The 20706-nt window shown below is 46.7% G+C and overlaps 1 protein-coding gene across 1 annotated transcript in view; it reads left to right on the top strand.

The window, feature by feature from the left end:
• LOC118698672 (sodium/hydrogen exchanger 2-like) overlaps nt 1-20706 on the top strand; it is a 34367-nt gene that overhangs the window by 8039 nt on the left and 5622 nt on the right. The window contains 8 exon segments of the mRNA XM_054516375.1: nt 1979-2175; nt 5348-5437; nt 7469-7539; nt 8582-8746; nt 9168-9282; nt 10474-10587; nt 15450-15522; nt 16417-17530. Coding sequence (XP_054372350.1) covers nt 1979-2175; nt 5348-5437; nt 7469-7539; nt 8582-8746; nt 9168-9282; nt 10474-10587; nt 15450-15522; nt 16417-16562 — 971 coding nt within the window. The 3' untranslated portion in view covers nt 16563-17530.

Below are 20706 nucleotides of genomic sequence, written 5' to 3' on the forward strand. Positions count from 1 at the left end.
ACCCTTTTCCAGTCAAAATCTCCCTGGAATTAAATAAGAACACACAAACCAGGGCTGGAGATTGTCTGGGTGGTCCTGAGCAGGGTGTCCCTGTCCTGCAGCACCTTCCTGGGAAGCTGTCAGGGAGCTGGGAGGGTGAGAACTGGGAAGGGGCTGCACCAAGCCAGACTAGGAAACTCCAGCCTTGGAGATGGTGGTTGAGATTAGACCTTGGCCTGCTCTGAGCCATCCAGCAGCTCTGGATTCATTAATAATTAATTAATAATGGATTTCTTCGTGGAAAGGGTTGCCAAACATTGGAATGGGCTGCCCAAGGCGGTGATGGAGACAACAACCTTGGAAGTGTTCCAAAAACCTGTGGGTGTGGCACTGGGGGGCATGGATTAGTGGTGGCCTTGGCAATGCTGGAGGAATGGTTGGACCTGATGATCTTGCAGGACTTTTCCAGTCTTAATTCCAGGATTCTGGAGGGGCTTGAGGCACTGATCCAGAAAAGGGAGGTGCCCCCACATTTCCCTGCAGGAATTGGGGATTTTTGGGTGGGCAGTGCTGGGATTGGTGTGTAAACTGTACCCAGTCCTTCATAGAACACTCTTAGTGCTTGAAATGTTTGAGAAATGATTCTGCTGAAACCTGGGGAATTCCTTTGGTATGAGGAAGATCATCTAAAAAGGAAAGTAGAGCCCTTGCATGGCAGCACTGGGGCTCTGCTGATACCGAAGCCCTGGGGAGATTTCCTCCTGCTCTTTCCCAAGGTATCTGCAGGAGAAAATACATTCTGCTCAGAATGATTAATTGTATGTCATCTCTTGGAGCAAACTGGCCTTGAATTAGTTTAGGGAATGCTAATAATAATTTATGAGGAAGGATTAAATTAAGACAAAGGCCAGGATATCAGCTCAAGTAAATTTTGTTCCTTTAAATCATCGGCGCTGCCTGAGCTGTAGAGTAGGGGTGGATGTGATCTGAGGGAGGCTTTGTTTTATTTCTTTTTTAAGTTGCAAAGAACCTTGACACCCAAGTGCTTCCTATCTGCTGGTCTGGGCACCAGTTCTGCAGAGCTCCAGAGATGGGGAAGGTGCCACAGGGTTCAGTTTACTGAGTTCCCTATTCCCAAACATCCCCAGCTTTTTGTTTTCTTCACACTCCTCCAATGTACGGTAAAAGTTCAGCTATTTTTAGCTGGAGGTGTGTGGGAAGAGGTTTGATATGTACATAATAAATGCACTGTTTTTATTTCTTTTACAAACACCCTCTAGAAAAGCAACAGTGCTGTGGCTCCAGCTAATTCCTAACAAAAGTCAGTGACAGGAGGTGCCATCAGTTCTCAAAATGGCTGTTAATCTTTGGGAAATGGAATGTTTATCACATCCATTGGGATTAAAATCACAGCCTACTGATTTAAGGCCTGACTTTTTGTACCTTTCTGCATCTGTTTGTGCATTTGCAAATGGCTGTAAATCACAGCAATTGCTGTGTCACCTCACCTGGCCTTCAATTTGTGTAGTATAAATCTGAGGGAAAGAAATAACATTAACACAGGTGGAATATAGCTACTTATCCGAGCTACTGCTTGGAAACTTTGGCAAACAGGAGGGCAATTTGTGGTTAAGTTGTTGCTGTTAATTTGCCTCAAAAGCATTTGTAACCTCAGCAATTCAGTCATTTGTTATCACCAATTAGAATAAATCAATTAATATTTCAGGACTGTAGCCAGTCAACATTTGTAATCTCTCCAATTAGAAATATGTTGGGGATTAAGTTTTATCTGCACAAAGCAAATTTCAACCCGCTGGGTCAGACTGGAAGAAAAGTTCTCCTGTGGCATATTGGGAATATACTCTCTTGTGCCCTGGCTTGTTCCTTGCAGTTGGTGTTTCCCAGTTCCATGTTGTTTTACTGGAAAATGTAAGATCATGAGTTTTCTCTAATTGTCCTATTTAACTGATGTGCCTCAATCTACCTTCCTGCTTTCCAGGGGTTCTTGTGCTGACTTTCTTTGTGAACAGATTTCACGTGAACACCATCACCAGTAAGGACCAGTTCATCATTGCCTATGGGGGGCTCCGAGGGGCCATTTGCTTCTCCTTGGTTTTCCTGCTGCCTGACTTCCACAGGAAAAAGCTCTTCATTGCAGCAACAACTGTTGTCATCCTCTTCACCGTGTTCGTGCAGGTAAAACCAGTGTTGGGCTCAGATTCGGGATTAGGTCCCCTCCAGGGTCTGGTGGAGAAGGTTCCTCTCCCTCTCGCTGGGGCTGTAAGTTCTGGGGCTCCGACACTGAGTTTTAAGGAATTGCGGCGCTCCAGGGCTCAGAGGAGCAGCAGCGCTCAGCATTGCTGTGACATCTAGTGGTAAAACCATTCCTGCAGCTTTCTGTGGGATCAGGGTCTTGGATGTGTCCCTGCTCTTCTCTGACCAGCTGCAAGTCTCTAAGGGCTTCTCTAAAGTACAGCTCTTGGTTCATCTGCCAAACACAGCCACGTTTGAAGGAGGCTGTGGTGGAAAAGTTGGGGTTGTCTGGTGCTGGAGTGAGCAAGGCCAATGTCCACCTGCTGTTTGTCCCAAAAAGTTAAGAGTGGGTCTCCACAGGACTGAAGTAGGTGGGATGTGGATGTTTGGGAAAGATCTCGTGTAGAAAAACTCCCTGCGAGCTCCTGGTCAAGGAGATGAGGTCCATGAGGAGCTGCTGCCCAGGAGCAGAGGAGTTTCTGGGCCTTTGGGAAATGGTGGCTTGGGGTGGCAGCTGCAGAGTGGCCCCGTGGCTGAGCATCACCCTCAGAGCAAACTCCTTCTGCTTCTCCTGACTGAACCCCTCAGGTGGGTGTCAAGCACTGGGACAATGTGGAGGGTTGGGGTTGATTTTGCTTCCCCACATCCACCCAAATCCTCATCCTGAGCTGGAGGATGGATCAGAGCGTGTTGTGCCAGTGGGATCAGAGCTGGGAGCTGCAGGGCAGTGGGACTGGGCACAGCCTCAGCCTGAAAGGAGAGAGCAGGGCCCAGGCCCGGCGTGGGGGGGATGTGCTAAGGTGGAGCTTGACAAGTTTTAAGATGCAAATGTGGGTGAGAAATTGAAAAGCCCCGGTCCGCAGGCACGTCCGCTCGCGCAGCGCCCGAGCCTCACACAAAGGTTGTTCCAAGGCAGCAGCTCCAGGCTTTGGGAAAAGGGCTTTTGTGTAACCTCAAAGCTCAGCTGGTGATGTCATCCCCGTGCAAAAGGGTGAGAGTTAAACAGGGTCCCTGTGTCACTGGGGAGACCCCCTGACCCTCAGCCTTTCAGGGATTCTGTGTCTGCAGAGGGGCTGTGCTGGGCTCCAGGGACTGCCAGGGCCACCACCAGAAAGATACTTAAAACCAGAAAGATATTGCTGCAGCTCAGCACAGGAAGAGGTGGGTAAATGTAACAGACTCTTCAAAAACCTGCGTTTGCAAATCAAGTTTGTGGTGCTGCTGCTAGACACGTTGATGGATGCATTATTGGGGAGGAAATATTTTTACCATCCCAGCGTTTTTTGTGGTCACTCTGTGTGGAAAGGGCAAGAGGAATATTGGCTGTGAAACAACTTCAGTGCATAGTGGACATTTTTTGTTCTTTTTTTTTAATGCAAAATGTTTTCTCTATATTCACAGTGGTCTTAATATAGACTTGTTGAGGAGTGTCTGTGTTAAAACAGGACAGAAGGTGATTTGAGCCCTTCTAGGCGGGTTTGGGCCATCTTGTCAGAGCTCAAACCCTCCACATTAATGATTCCCTTGGAAATCCTGCCCCTGCTGGCTGGAAACCCTTGTGCCACAGAGGAATGACCACCCTGTGAACTGCTGGGCTTGGCCACCCGTGGCTCTATCAGAGCATTCCACGAGCCAGAAAACTCCTCTCTTTTGGCCTTCCTAACCCAGTTGCATAAGGCTCTTCCCACAACAAGCCTGGTTAATCATTTTGAGGAGGGTGACTGAGCCATTGTCAGTTCCTCAGTGCTTCCAAGCAGGCTGGCTATGTGCCATAGTAGACCAGGAAGTTCTCCAGGGAGCTCTCTGGGCTTGTCTGGAATGTCACAACCCCCTCCTCATTGTTCTGCCTCTTGGTGTGGTTTTAAAATCAAATACTTCTGGAAGTTCACTCTCTCAACTTACTGGCCCCTGACCTCTGCCATGAAATTCTGCGCAAATGTAATAATTGTGAAGGGGGGAGGTTGTTTGATGCCTGCACTGTCCCACTGGATTTCTGGAGGTGGAAGACGTTGTGTGAGCTGTGATGGAGCTGTCAGACACTCCCTGGGATGAGTTATCCCTGGTGGATGGAGGAGCAGCACAGGGGACCTGCAGGTGTGCTGGGAAATGATGTGTGGCCTATAATGACACATGGGATTCCCATAACAGTCCCAAATGCTGCTTTAAAATGGAAACAACTGCAGCTGATTATCCAGGAAGGCAAGAGGCCAAATTGCACAGTCTCTGCCTAATTTTTGTAATATCTGTTATTCTGGAATTTGTGAGTTCTGTGTTATTGACTGAATAGCGACACATTTTTTATTGCTATTAGCTATTAAAATGACACATTAATTGTTTCTGCAATTAAAAATGTGTTCAACTCTTCTCCGTGCCAGCATTTGTGACATTCAGAAGTCATAAACATCAACTACTCCATCATTTTTGCTGTAAACATGTCCTAGAAAAGTCATTTCATGCAGCAGCCGGACTAAGAAACACACCACAGCAGCATTTTAGTTCTCTCACGAGGCTTAAAGGATATTAAAACTTTTCCTTGACCCTTCCCACCAGGTGGATGCTTTGATTGGGAAACTCAGCCACTGGCTGGCCATCAGAGATTGCTGGAGTAATGGTGTGTGACATCCAGTGCTTAAGGAGTGAGCAGACAATTGCTGGTGGAGGCTCCGTGCTGAGAAATCTCAGGGATTATCCCCATTTCAGGCATTTGAACTTGGATTGTTTCGAGCCCCTTTCCATCTGGGAGGCCACGAGCAACAGCAAACCACAGGCTTGACCTTGGAATTATTGGTTGGGTTTTTGTGGTCTCAGAGAGGCCGGAGGAGGCGAGTGGAAGTTTCTTCCCCCCATCCTGAAGCCTCTCTGTGAGTTCCTCTCCATTGACAGGTTCCTACCAGGAGCAAACAAAGTGTTTGGGGTACACCTGGGAGAACAATTTCTAGTCCTGTTGAAGCTTGGCAGGTTCTATCCTGCCAGGAAAGCAGGGCAGGTGAGGGAGGCTGCTCAGACACCAGAACGGGGTTGCTGTGGCTCAGCCCCACGCTGCTGGCTTTTGTTCCAGTGCAGGAAAATTGGGTGTGAGGAAAGGCTGATTTCTGTGTCTGTGGTCACTCTGCAGGGAATGACCATCCGCCCCCTCGTTGACCTGTTGGCTGTCAAGAGGAAAAGGGAAAGTGCTCCCACTGTGGGAGAGCAGATCCACATCAGGGTAAGTGGAGCGTCCATCAACACATGGCCAGAGCCTTCTGGTATCTCCTGCCATGTGTGTGTCTCCAGGGACCCTGCAGATCTGCAGTTTTACCCAAATTTGCAAAACCTGCAGTTATACCAGCCCCTTTCCATGTTGTAAGTTCAGGTTCCTAACCTGTTTTTGCATTGGAAGAGTCTCTGGAACAAGAGAAAGAAAATGAGGCTTGATTGCTTTTAGGATTAGGAATTTCCATGTTGCTTTTAGGATTAGGAATTTCCAGTCACATCACCACCATTGGTTTGGATATTTTTGCAAAAAAAACGAGGAAAGGGAGGATAAGGTTGGTGCTATTTTGGAGGGAACCTCTGAAGTGCACCATCCCAGGAATTATTCAAGGCCAGGTTGGGTGGGGATTGGAGCTATCTGGGATAGTGGGAGGTGTTCCTGCCCATGGCAGGGGCTGGAATGAGATGAGATGTAAGGTCCCATCCAACCCAGACCATTCTGTGATTCTACATCCATAACTCAAAGGTAGGATTTCATTCCCCTTGTTCTCACCACCCAAATGTTGGTATTTGTAGTCATAGAGGACTTCAAGGAGAGGGTCAGCTGCTCTCCCACTCAGCTGACCCTTTGCACTTGCATCTGCATCCAATGGAAAATTAATATATTTCTGAATCTAATTGCTCAATTCCAGCCACGTTTCTGTGGGTATGGCTCCTTCAGGAATATTATTGTCATTGTTTCTTTAGCAATACAGCCATTGGGGCTGAGGACATTTGTAAAACCTGTTTGGCATCCTCACAATGGGGTTGGACTGCCGGGCTTTGTCTGAGGTTAACACAGACTTTTCAAGTCATGAACAGAGAAGACTTTGTTCTTTTATTAGGGTGTGAATGGTATATCATCTCAGAAGTGTGTTTATTAGGAGGTGTGAGCTGAAAATGGTCATGCACCAATTAAGTTGAGAAGGTAAAAATGCATAGTTGGAAATCAGGGTTGCAGAAGCCAGAAGTAGCTTTCTTCCTCAAATTTATTTTGTGATCTGGATAGTTGGGATATTCTTGCTTGTAGGAGTGATGATCAGAGTGTCTGAGTGTAATTCCAAAGATTCAGAATAGTTTGGGTTGGACCTTAAAACTCATCTCATTCCACCTCTTGCCATGGGCAGGGACACCTTCCCTTATCCCAGGTTGCTCCAAGCCCTGTCCAGCCTGGCCTGGGACATTCCCAGGGATGGGACATTCCCAGGGATGGGACTCTTCAGTGCTTCCCTCCAGTGTTGTGTTTGTGGAGCTCACAGCTGCCAACAGCCATGTGAGGGCACTAAACCCACACCAGGCTGCAGGGCTGAGCCAGCTGCTCTGAAACTTTTCTGTCTCTGACCCCCCAAAAAGATAGTTTTTTAAAAATTTAGAGCTGTAGAAAGTTCCAGGGTCATTGGTACCTGAGTGTGGAGGGCAGCAGAGCAGAAGCCTCTCCCAGTTTAGAGATGCCATTAGGAGGCATTTAACTTTGAGGTGGAAAACACAACCAGGCTGGGATTTTTTATATAATTTTAAACAATAACAATGTATTCATATAAAGTATGATGTGATGATTTTATTTAGTGGGAAGTGTCTGGGGGAAGGCAGTATTTATTTTTCGAGATTAACATTTATGTGTTGCCTACATTTATATCCTGAAGATACCGATTCCCTGAGACAAAATGTCCTCAAAACCCCAAAATGAGCCTTTCCTGCTGGTCAAGGCCCAGAGGGCAGGACATGGGAGCCATCAGCCCTCCTGTACCCATCACAGAGAACAGATTCATGGCCCTCAGCATTTATCCTCTGCTTGCCCACACCTGGGGCAAACCACTCATTGTACTCCAGCACCAGTGGATGAGTGGATGGAGAATGGTCCCAGTGCCTTCTCTCCTTGTTTCCCAGCTCCATATCCTGAGCTGGAAGCATCCCATCCCCTGTTGTGTGCATGGCTTTTGCTGTTTGCTGGCCGGGTTCATCGCGTATGCAACCGGCGTAGAGTGAAATCCTCTCTCCTCTTTAGTTCCTGGATCATTTGCTGGCTGGCATTGAAGATATATCTGGACACTGGGGACAGTATTACTGGAAAGACAAGTAAGGATTTGCCAAAATACAACTGTGTACACGTGTAGGAAAAAAAAGGAGGTAGTTTTTTATTCCCAAAGTTTCTGCTGTGGGCAGCTGGGCCTTGCTTATCCTCGTGGCACGAGGGAGGGGACAGAGGAGCAGCTTTTCCTTGTCCAAGGGGATACCAGGTTTTCAGGGCACTTCCCTGCTTGCAGACACCTCTTTTGCATCACCCTGAAAAGATCCTTTCTCCTCTCCTGTCGTGTTTGTCCCTTCTTGCCCAAAGAAATCTGCTGGAAGCGCCATGGCCCACTGTGCCAGGCTGTGCACAGTTAACATTAAAGAGCTGAGTTTGCAGCTCAGTGTGGAATGAAATTACAGAGGATCTCTACAGATTTCTGTAGCAAAGTGTTCGATTTTCATTAAATTCTGGGAGTTTGTACGTTTTAAAATTTAAATAAAAAGGCATCAGAATTTGCAAAAAGAAAAATACAATTTCCATAAAATTTACTAAAAAGACTATTTACCAGGTTTAATTCCTTGGTGGTCCAGACACCAGATGCAGCTGGTAGAGATTTTTTAGGAATGCCCATGCTTGGAAGTGCCACTAGAGGGTATGGGAGACACTGCTGCTGAGGAGCATCCTGGCTCCTTGTGAGCAGATCTTAGAGAGATTGATGATCTCAGAGGTCTTTTCCAACCTAAATTATTCAAAAGTTTAAGCAGAAAAGAAGAGGAAATGGCTCTAGAGGGAATCTGGAAGTATTGACATCTGTGACTACTGCAGATGTCGCACTTCTAGAAGAGTTCACGATATATCTGTCACTTTTGGGGAGTTTTTATTGTAATTAGTGAAGTTTTAATATTTTGACTCATGTACTGTAATGCAGAAATAATTAGGGACTGACCTCTTGGACCATTGATTTCTGAAGGAGGAGTTAATGGGATATAATGGAATTTAATGGAATATGGGGCATTCATGTGCTGTGACCCTGCTGCCTTGCTCAGGTCTGTTGGTGCTGGGGAGTCAGGGGAGAGGCTAAACCCGTCTCATTTTGTTCTCCGACAGGCTGGAATATTTCAACAGCAAATACCTGCAGAAGATCCTGCTCAGGGAGTACGACCAGCCCAAGTCCAGCATCGTGCTGCTCTACGAGAAGCTGGAGCGCAAACACGCCATGGAGCTGGCCCAGGCTGGGCAGCTGGGCCACGGCCTGGCCCACCCCTCCTTCCTGTGAGCAAACACTGCCTCAAACTCAGCAGCTGGGGGCTAAAAATGATGGGGTGGGTGAGCATCACCCAGCACTGGTGGTGGCACATGGAGGGCCACCTGTATCCCCACGAGTTGCAGGGAAATGGTGCTCTGAGGGAGAGGCTCCTGCCCAGTTTTGGATGGGTTTGCACTGTTAAATGTTCTGAATGGCCTCTTCAGACCTCACAGATGGTTCTGCTCTGCCACAGCTCCCCGTGGCTCTTTTATCCACCAGGGAGCATATGGACAGCCCAGCTCTGATGCAAGTGCCAAATTCCTGCTTTGCCGTGAGCTCCATCTGCAGAGATGAGCTGTTGGTCACGTTGGCTGTGGTGGGATCCCAAAGGGGCACTGAGATTTGGGGATACACTTCCAAAATAAGGTGTTCTGCTTTCCTTTGCAGCAGCAGTGACAGGACTGTGATAACAGACCAAAAACTGGAGGACACTCCAAATCCTGATGTCCTGGACAACATGCAGGAAATATTGGCGAGGAACCTGTACCGGATCAGGAGGACGGTACAACTTCTCCCTCCATCCATATTTTAAGTGTCCAATGACACAAATTTCCTCGGTTTTCCGAACAGCCTGAGCAGATGTTATGAATATTTCCATAATTACCCAGGATGTCTCTTTGTGAGGAGAGAATAGTTGGCTGTGTGGAGCCAGATCCAGTTTCCAAGTCAGTGGCACATTTCTGTTTGCTGCCTGACAGCTTTTGAAAGGTTCACCCAGTCAGCCTATAATTTCATGGAATATTTTCGGCATCGGTACCCGGCAGGGATAGGAGAAAGGAGGAGCATGTGGAACTTCAGGCACTGGGTTAGCACATCCAGCAGCAGCTCTAGGGCAGAGCAGGGATGGGGTAATCCTCATGGTACATTTTTCCCCATGGAACAGTGGGAATTAATCTGCAGAGCTTTTAAATCCACCCAGCAGTTTTGCCCTTGAACTGGTGCCAGTGGTTAAAGGGCACAAACCCCACTTGCTGTTTACAGAGTCATGGATCATGTCTGGGGTTTCACACAGCACCTGGAATTGCTGTTCCTAGGGAGACATAGCCTTAAAATCCACCTAAGCCTTTGTTTTATGGATCACACACAAAATACAGAGTCCTCAGGGGTGGGGCTGGTGTGGGCAGCTCAGCACAGAGGGATCAGCCTGTCCTGATCCCCCTCCTGTCCCTTTGCTGAGCTGAGGGAAACAGTGGATAAGGCTGGGAAGAAACCTATGGACATGGTGGAGGGATGAAGATGAAGGCACAGCTCCAGTTTGAGTTTAGTCCTGCATTAATCCAGCCTAACCCCTTGTAGAGACAGCATTATCCCAGCTCCCACTGGTGTTAGTGGGAGATTTGAGCTTGGCTGGGTGGTGGCTTTTGAAGGAGGATTTATGATTCCCAATGATTTATATGGGACAGTGGAGTTAATACAAAACATGGGGAGCTGAAACTGTGAAGGCACCTCGGGCTGAGTCACTGTGGATACCTGGATACCAGGTGTAACTCAGTCTTGTCATTCAGGGATTTCTTGGGTGATTTCACGTAAAAAAGAGCAGAGTTTGGAGTCCCATCTCCCTTCTGTGGCTCTTTCCATCCCCACCTCTCCCAAACCAGTGTGCGTATAGCTGGGCGGGATGGCTGCAGGGGCAGGAGGCTCTTGCAGGAGGGCAGCGATGTCCCGTGTCCAGCAGCTCCTGTGTCCCCTGCAGGGCCCGGCGTACAACAGGCACACCCTGCCCGGGGACAGCGAGATCCTGATCCTGCGGCACAAGAGCCTGCTGCTGGAGCTGGGCGGGAGCGACACCTGCAGCTCCAGGAAGGAGGTGAGAGGGAGCACAGGCTGCTTTCCCCGCAGCCTGCTCAGTGCTGATGCTGTTTCCCTCGAAGGACAAATCTTGTTATTTCAACTTTAAAAAGGCTCTCAATCCCAAATCGCATTCCAGTGAATAGAAAAAATACCAAGGGAAAAACTCCCCAACGCAGCTCCTGGCAAAGCAAGGAGCCATCCTAAGTACAGCCCTGTTCAGTGCTTTGTGACTTCCATCCGTGCTGGGAAAGTTCTTCACTGAGCAAATGTCACTGACTGGGCTTCACTCTGTACATCCTGAAGTCTGGTTTTCCCATGTTTTCTTTTCTGGGAGATTTCATCAAAGACAGGAATTTGTCTCCCCCATTGTCAGTGGTCCAGAGTGTAAATATTTGAAACTGCTCAATGTTCCCCCCCCTACCACCCCCAACTCTTTTGAAAGGACAGAAGCATTTTTGTGATCTGTCTTATGCATTCTGGGGGTGAGTTCTTTGTTTTTAAACACATCTACAGATCTGGGCAGGCTTGAAAGAAGTAAAATAGAACGAAGTTTTGCTTACCAGATTCCTGTGAGAAACGAAAATTTTTCCAATTTACTGCTTGCATAGCTCTGTGTTGGTTTATGTTCTGAATCAGAGGAGAAACAGGGTTAATACAATGTCTGTGCCTGGTGAAGACTTTTGCTCTTTGGAGATTGGTGAGAGAAGCTGGGCCAACATTTAGCTATGGTAAAAAAACGTTTCCAGGAATGATGCATGGGGAGTAGGCTTGGTTTTTTCAGTTCCTCCCATCCACTGTAACTCTTTAGAGGAAAAGCATTTAACCCTTATCATCTTTTGTTCACAAATGCCTAGGTCAGCAGCAGTGCAGAACCACAGAACATCTAGAATTGGAAGGGATCCATGAGAATCACTGAGCCAGCTCCTGGCCCTGCACAGGACAGCCCCAAGAAATCCTACCCTGTGCCTGAAAGTGTTGTCCAAACACTCTTTGAGCTCTGGCAGGGTTGGTGCTTGCAGTAATTGCTGAGCCATCCCTAAATTTCACTCACTTCTCTGAATTTTAGGTTTTGATGGCTTGAGCTGGAGCACTGTCCAAGTGTGAGCGTGATCTCTAATCTGAGCAGCCAAGCTCCATCACTGATGAGAACAAAATGACCTTTTAAAGAGAAGCAAATTACACTTCCCTATTTAGACAGTAATTTTCCATGACAGCACAAGAACTCAGGAGTGCTGTGGACTTTTTTCCACTCCAGTTTCCTTGTGGAAGTGCCAATCATGGAGGAGCCCACCGAAAGTGGCAGCACCGCACCAAACGCTGCTGGTGCTCAGCCCTTCCTCCCCAGAAAGGTGTTCTGGCTCTTGCAAACAACTTAAAAGATTTAATTTGATCATTTACATGCTGATTGGTACTTACAATTCAGAATAGATAGGCAAGAACATGGCATGTTCCTGTAGAACATTTGGTATAATTAAGCTTCAAAAGAGCAACATCAAACTCCGGCTGATTTTGAGCACGACGTTCCCTCCTTTAAGGATATTTGATTGTTAACCCTTGTGCTCCTGCTTTCCCCTTCTCTGCTGCATTTGGTGGGAAATGCAGGAGCTTTGGGAAAGCTGTTCCTCCTGTTCCTTTGAGTGCTTGCAGCTGGGCTTTGGGGGAACAGAATAGTTTTTGGGGAATTGCAAAAGCAGTAGGATTCACTCTGTGTATGTGCTGACTCGTGGATGATGGAAAATGCCCTCTGAGTGTGGGAAATGCCCTGTGGATTATGGAAAATGCCAATTTGATGCTGAATATTGACTGTTGTGTCATTGGGGAGCCACTTGTTTGGTGCTGCTCACACTCCTTCACTGCAGCCACCTTGGCTTTGTGCCAGGCCAAGAGAAGCAGATGTAAATCCCAGCATCGTTTGGGTTGGGAGAAACCTTAAAGATCATCCAGTTCCAACCCCCTGCCATGGGCAGAGACACCTTCCACTAGATCAGGATGTCCTGTCCGACCTGGGAGATGATAGTAAATACTGGGAGCTGATCCCAATGACACCTGTAAGGGTGGTTCTAACCCAAGAACCATCCCTCAGTGCCCAAAAGGACAAGCCAGGCCTGTTTTGCGTCACCAGCAGCTTTCCTGCTCATTTTTAAGAATAAGTGCCTCATTTACTGTGAAATGAAATAAAATGATGTCCCAAAGTGATGGGATAATGCTCTAATAGAGCCCTGAAATATTAACACCATATTAATTTTATATATATAAAATTATATAATATTAAGGAGGGTGGGTGAATGCTGTTACTTCGTGCTGTAGGAGGACAGATTGCAGAATTTGTCAGTAGAAAGAAAGAACACTGTGCTAAAAAGTAGATTTTAGCCTATTATAAGCAGCTCAATACTTACCAGTTTTTGGGAAAAAAGCAGCTACTCATGTTTCTTCCATGCCAAATTGAAAAGGAAATGGTATTTTCCTGATTAAAAAAAGCTATTAATGTAAAATGTCGATAGTGTTAGAGATTTTTCTGATTGTCAGATATTCCATCTTTTGTAGTCCCACAGGGAAGGGTTTGGCCTTCCAGGTTTTGAGTCAGCAAGAAAAACTTGGATGCTGCTGCTCCCCAGGTTTTTCTATTCTACATCTCACCACGAGATGGAAGCATTACAACTGTGTTTGCAACCCCAGCTGGCAATCCAGGGACGGGGAATAAACTTCCAGCAAAGGGCCACTGGAACCCCTGTGGTGCTGGTGAAACTCCTGCAATTCCACTGCCAGTCCTGGAAAAAAGCTTTGGTGATACCTTGAGCGTTAGGAGCTGAGGGAATAATTTAAAAATCCCTTTGCTTCAGTAGAAACCCTGTTTTTTCTGTTTGGTGAGTGTCTGTTTTTCATTTTTAGTGAAGCTGCTGAGAGCTTTGCTGTTAAATATGAAGCTCTTGTAGCTCAGTTAAATATTTTATTTATCATATTTTATTAGGGGCTGGTGGGTTTTTTTCCCCCCCCAAACAAAATCAGGGATGTGTGGGGGAACATCCTTGTGCGGGTTGGTGGCTTCTCCAGGCTGGGCAGGAGCCAAGTTCACCTTGGCTGCTGGGCAATCCCCCTCCTTCCAGAGGAGAAGGCGGTGCCCTCCCTGTCCAGGATGGGCACAGCTCTGTGCCCAACACCGGCTCCAGCCAGGAGGGGTTGGGATGGAGAGGGACGATCTCTGAAGTCCCTTCCACCCCAGACTGTTCTGTGGCTCTGGGTCGCCTCTCCTGGGTGGCTTTAGGTGCCTTAGGGGTCTCCTGAACTTCAGGGGCTTTTACGGCATGGGGAGGGGGCTCTTGGAGCCTCCTCCAAGGAGAGTTTGGAGAGCAAACAGGGAGAAGCAGCAAGAAAAGAACAATCTTCCTTCCTCCAGAGCAGGTTAAATGGTTTACACCAGGCAGAAGGACCTTGGCAGGAGAACGAGGTGACTTCAGCTCTGAACCACAGCCCAGAGGATTAACTCCAAGACTATCTATTTCCAGCAGAAAGTTCGCCTTCCTCTGCCTAAGGACAAAATTCCTGCCGAAGGCTGCTGCTTCCTGGAGCTGTGCATCATTGCTGGCTTCCAGCACTGGCTGCTTTTGGGGCTGGCCTTATTTTAGGCAGGGATCCAGCCCAGCCTGAGCTGGCAGGGCAGGTTCTGAGACCCAGGACAGCTTTTATTTACCACGGAGCACCCAGAAAATCCTTGCACCTGTAGCCAGGCAACTTGGTCCTCTTTTCTCCTGCCAAAACAGGAGTGCACTCCCCCAGAAGGAGCTTATTTGGAGCTGCCTGTGAGCCATGTGCGTAAATGACAGAGTGCCTTTGGTAATTATGTCAGAGCCCTTTCATGGAGCATGCTCTGAGAACCGTTCAATGCCCCTGGGAATGGCTTTCCAGGAGCCGGGAAGGCATTGTTATTAAAATGGTCAATAAAAGGGAGAACAAGGGATGGAGGGCAGCGGTCCTCGTTAGGGGAGGGAGGAGAACGAACCGAAACAAAACAGAAAACCAGGCTGGGAGGTGTCCAGAGTTATTTTGGCAGTCTGGGTTTCTGGACCGAGGTGCCAAATCACAGCTGCGTGAGAGACTTATTCCCAGTTTGCAGAGGCGCCGAACAATCCAGGCGGCATTGTGCTACCTGATTTTTATTTTTTTTCATTCCGATTTTTTTGTCCTGGAGGGTGGAGATTAGCACTGGAGTGAAAGGACAGGGAGCTCGTTAGTGCCAGCTCGTTACCTGCCTCCTTGGCCTGCAGCCAGCGTGGGGAACAGCCAAGGTGAGAAACATCCATATCCTGGGGACAGCTTTGCCTTCTGCACTCCCTGCCCCATTCTCACAGCTCCAGGGCTGCTCCTTCCCATCCTCTGCTGAACCATTCCTGGGGAGCTCACACCTCTTCCAGAACTCAAAAGATAATTGCTGTATTGTGCCATTTTAATTGTTTAAGCCTCTGACACTGGCTCAGTTTTATTTCTAAATTCTTGACATTCCATAAAGAGCTTGCAGTGTTGTTCAGAGAAGCTGTGAATGCCCCATCCCTGGAAGGGTTTTAGGCCAGTTTGGATGGAGCAACTTGGTCCTGTGAGAGGTGTCCCCACCCGCAGCAGAGGGATTGGAATGGGATGATCTTTAAGGTCCCTTCCAATCCAGGCCATTCCATGATTCTATGTTGTAGCAAATCACAATCTGCAAATACTTCCTGCCATCTCTTCAGCCTGTTTTTAGCAATCCTTATTTTTTTGTTGTTGTTGTTTATTTTTACATGGCAAAAGCGAACCGAAAGGGAGTGGAATCCTTAGGGATTGCAGGTTTATGAGGCAGGAATGTTGTGAGCAGGTTTCACCAGGCACTGAAGCCCTTCTCTCCCTCAGTCGCAGAAGGAGGACTCGTGCTCGGCGCAGGACGAGCCCAGCCCGCAGCCCAAGCTCTGCCGCTCCCTCACCGGTAAGCTGGGGAGCTGGGGGTCATTCCCTGCCCTCCCCTGCCCACCCTCATCCCCATGGAATGGCCCAGCAGGTGACAGAGGGGTTGTGGGACAGAGTGGGGCTCCTTAAATGAGCCTCATGGGAGAGCAAGAAGAGCTGAAAGAGCCCTGGTGTCACCTCTCAGCCCAGCCTGAGGTTGGAGTGAATGGTTTGGGCTCTTTCAAAACCATCTAATCCAACCCCTCTGCCACAAACAGGGACCTCTCCAACTATGTCAGGTTGCCTCATCCAACTTGGGATGTAGCTGTTTTAACCCATAGTTTACCAGGAATACTTCAGTAATGTTCTTCCTGAAGAAAACCATGTAAGCAGAGAAAAGTGATAAAAACCATTATTTCTGGGTAAAATTTTTTTCCACCCCAAAGAAAACATGAGCACCATGGCCCCTGACATACAGTGGTGTCAGAACAGAAGGAGATTGTAACCCTTCTGTCATGGTTGCATGTTCATCCCTGTCAAACAATCCCGTAATATGACAACAGGACATTCCAGGTGCTCCAGCAGGACACCTGCATTTTCCAGAGGTATAGGAAGTCACCAATGTGAATTTTTGCTCTGCAAAGCTGCAGATGTGGACTGACAAAAGAATGATGATACTGATCCAAATACTTTATGTATTTTGAAGTGTAAACCCGGGTTTAAATCTCTTTTTTTTGGCTTTTCCTTCCATGAAAACACTGATTTTTGTCTCCTGTTTTATGAATGGGAAGTGGAGTGGAACAGCTCATCCCCAAAGAGCATGTGGCCACCTTGGTGTTCCTTCATTCCTGCTGAACCACAAAGAAAGATGTTTCTTGGGGTGTTTCTTGTGATGTTTCCCGTGGTGTTTCTTGTGCTGTTTCTCTTCCCACAGTGGGGAATACGGAGAAGGTCCGGGAGGTGAAGGAGAGCCGGTCCAAGTCCGTGTGTGCCATCCCACCGCCCCAGCCCAGCGGCACGGGGCTGAAGGAGCTGACTCTGGAGATGTACAAACACAAGGGATGCTCTGGCTGCCCATGAGGGCTCTGACTCCTTCAGGGAGGGCTGCTGGATGTGTAGATAATGTAAACAAGATGCACTTTGGAAAGGACAGCGTGGACAGGGTGGAGTATCCAGAGTGGTTTGCATGGAAAGTCATTCTTATTGCCCAATGTTGGGTTTTCTGTGGGAACTGAGGGAAAAGATGCCCAGCAATGCCAGGAAATGGCTGAGGGGAGATTTTTAAGGAATTTCTAGGAAAAATTAGCCTGTTCAGTCTGGGAAAATTGCTGAAACTGCCTACAACTGCAAGGAAGGATATTTTAATAAGGTGAGATATGGGATCTTCTCATTAATTTTCAGGGGTAGGCTAAACAGCAGGGAGCATTTGGATTATAGGTTGGGAAAAACTTGATAATCTCAAAGGAGGTTTTATTAGGGGATGGAGGAAAGAGCAGAAACAGCAACAGATTTCTTCTTCTCCTCCTCAGGAATTGATGAGTATAAACATTAATCTCGTGAAGCTCAAAGTTAAATGACATAGTTCAGTAAGGGGCTGTGTCTTACCTGAGGGATTGTCCCACATCCAGCCACAATTCTGCTAATGAAAAATTATTGCAGCTGAATTAAAAGGGAGACATATATTCTTTCTAATTTTTGAAAATTTATGTAAGGAATGATTCACCTCAAAGTTAAAATGAGGGGGCTCCAAACCCAGTGGTGATAGCAGGAGATGGCGGTGACAGCCCTTAAATAAATAGGAAAGGTTTCTGATGTGGTTGGTTGGTCGCATTAATCCTGCACAGATATTTTGGGATGATCTGTGCTGCCATAGCTGGGAGCTGTGGGTTTAGGGGGGTTTGAAAGGGCCAGGAGGGTGACCCAAACCCTGGTGGCTTTTCCCAGGAAACGTGTGAGCCCTTTGCACAGCAGATGCAGGAAAACTCTGGGAATAGGACCTGAGGAAGACAGGTAGCCCCAGCTTTGGGTAATTTTCTTTGAAACTCCAGGTAAGTTCAAGCCTGTGACTTCTTGTCCTTACTGAACCTGACAGGGCAAGTTTTAGTTTCGTGTTGACATTTTTCTTTCTCTTCTCCTTCCTCTCATCCAAGAGTGTTTAATCTGAACGAGTGGCTCTTTTTGAAACAGCATTAAAAGAAACTGTAGGAATTCACAGACTCCCCTCCATGATAGTTTTGGGCTCGCAGAACCAAACTCCTGTGGGCAGAAATACTCCCTTAGGAGACCCCTGGTACGTTGGGGCTTTCCTTTTAAATTAAAGGCCCAAATTTGTGTGAATTTGCTTTGCAACGATCCAAGATCTCATTTTCTTCTGAAGATACCCCTTGATGGTGTCCTGGCATAAGCTGAGGTGGTTCATGTTGACTTGAAGGTCACTCCATCACTGGAAATTCATTTCATTGCAAAGGAAAATTTGAGCTTTTACCAATAGATGTGTGTTTTACAGGTGTATATACATATATACACCTACATATGCATGGATTTTAATATAGGCTTATTGTCATCTTCCATTCATTACAATTTTGGATTTTTTCCTAGTTTAATCCATGTGCATGGGAGCCATGTGGGTTTGGCTGTACTTGGTTTAGAAAACAGCCCATCTTTGAGTTTGTTGTAGTATATAATACAATCTAAGACATTTATGAATATGCTGCAGTGTTCTACATTTCTATTTCAATTAAACTCGCTGTGTTGTGGGATCATCTCTGAGTTATTCTCTCCTTGCATCTTCAACGTGCTGCTGGTGACATCATCAGGAGCTGGGGACACTCAGGGGCGTCTCTGGGTGTCATTCCAGGCTGATCCTCTTGGATCAGGGAAGATCCAAGAGATCCTCCTGGACCAGCAGCTCCTTCAACCCTTGGCCAGTGATCCCAAGATCATGAGTGAGGAAAGCAATTGTAACAAGGAAATAAAATTGGTGTTGTTGTTCATTGGTGAAAGCCATTGCATACAAGGGAGAGAGAAAAAAATACTGAACCTGAAGGTCCTCAGCTCTCTGGGGTTGGAATGCCCCTGTTCACCTGCAGTTTTATGTCCTCAGTGTTATAAATTTCTCCTTAAGTTCTGCACAGTAAATAGTCATAGGAGGATTTACTAAAGTGAGTAATTTTTATTCTATAGTGGGAGAGCAAAAAGGAAATTAAATCAATTTGCTTGTCTAGGAGTTTGTAATCAAGGGTAGAAACTGTGATTGACTAATTCTTGCTTGGGTTTTGTTTGGGGTTTTTGGCTCTTTTATTTTGGTTTTATGCTTTTGCATCTGACCTGTGTTATTTTTGCCTGAAATACCTGCATGTCTGTACCATCTTTGTCTTGCATCCATCCTTGTCATCTTTGTACAGCATGCATAATTTTTCTGGGCATCAGGCACTTAAATAAGGAACTTTCTTCAGCTGAGACTCCCATCAGTTCTTTGCAATACCATTATGGGTTATCAAGGGCCTTACTTAATGGTGGCTCTTTTGGCACAGGTAGATTTCTTTGCAGTACTGCTGTAGGCAACAGGAGTGGTTGGAAGAATGCCAGAAAATTGAATGGAAATTTTATCTGATGTGGAAAAAGAAGGTAAAAAAAAAATACTTGGATTTTTTTTTTTAATGGTACATTTTCATCTCAATTCAGCACAAGGGACATTTCCATGCCAGCATCTCCCAGCTCCTGGCACTTCCAGAGGTTGCTGGCTCTGGGTGTGCAGTGGCTGCAGAGGCTGCTCCAGCCCAGCCCCACATTCCCATGTTCAGGCATGGGATCCTTTGTGGATCCCAGCCCATCATTCCCTTCCAGCCCCACTGGGAGTGCTGGGTCCTTCAATACCTCTCTGCTGCATGAACAATTTGCTTGATCTGCAGGGAAGACAGCATTCCCAGCAGGACATTTTTTCCCAGTGAGTCACTCTGCCCTAAATTTAACCTTCTGGATACTGCAGATTTTTTCTTAAAATTTCTTTACAAAATATAATAGCCTGGCTAAAGCTTTCATGAAGTATTTTCCAGTCACTCAGTGGCCAAGCCCTCTGACTAGTTTGTATTTCAGCCCAGAATACCTTTGATAATCTTTGCCAGTATCCAGTGTTGGTGGTCTTAAAATTCTACAACTGAGTGGAAAACTGTTAAGTGCTCAGGCTTCAGAGCATGCCTAATTAATTCTTTCCAGGGTTTTAGTCCTTTAAAAAGTGTTAAAAACACGGATTCAGTGTATCATTGAATATTGCATGGTTCTGTGGAAGTAAATTGCATCAGTTTGAATCCTTTAGGAGTTCAGAGAGTTTTTGCTCTGTGCCTACTCTGGAAGTTTACTGGAGTCTGTGGAAAGTTCAGGGTAAAATGAGCAAAAGTTGTTAATGAGGGAGTAGCTTGATGGCAAAGCGAGAACCCAAAAACCACATCAGAAAACTCTTTGCAAAGACATCAGTCAGCTGCATTTGAAAATCAGGAAAAATCTTCCCTGTACTCACAACTCCAAAAGCATTTCCTCATGTGAACTTTAGTATTTTTATTTTGAGCAGAAAACCACACTTGTGTTTGTTTTATTTCATGACTGCTTAAGGAGATTATAATGACTTAATCCTGGAAAGGGCTGGCAGTGCTTGAGAAGCAGGTGAGGCAGATTTGAGCTTTTTTTTCTCTACTGACATCAAGTCCTGGAGGGGATTCAGCCTCAGAAGCACCATTAAGGATCTTTCAACATCCAGGCTTATGTGCTTCTTCCAAGAGACGTGGAGACGGGAGAGATGAAAAAGGAGCATGTGATTGAGATGAACTGGAGATTATAAATTTAATGCAGAATTAAAGGGGCAAATGTCAACATGGGTATCTATTGCTCTCCCTTCCAGCACAGCTCAGCCTGGGGGAATGCTCTTTGGGAAACCATTGGGGACATTGGGTTTTTCCAGGGTAAAGTTGGCAGTGCTGGGGTGCTCTTGTTGTGGTCTGGCTGGCTTTGCTGTCCTTGGTGTCTTCTTGTTCAGAGGTTTGGGGAGAAAAGAGTAAAAGAAGAGACTTGAGAGAGATTAACTGACCTACCTGAGGAAACACCATGTGGGACACCTTTTGGAGCAGGGCAGATCATGGAACCATGGAATAATTTAGTTTGCAAAAGCCCTTAAAACCATGGAGCCTGACCATTCCCCCACTGCTGACCTGTGTTTCCAAGTGCCACATTC

This window comes from Molothrus ater, chromosome 14 (genome assembly GCF_012460135.2).
Source record: "Molothrus ater isolate BHLD 08-10-18 breed brown headed cowbird chromosome 14, BPBGC_Mater_1.1, whole genome shotgun sequence".
In the NCBI taxonomy this organism is placed as follows: Eukaryota; Metazoa; Chordata; class Aves; order Passeriformes; family Icteridae; genus Molothrus; species Molothrus ater.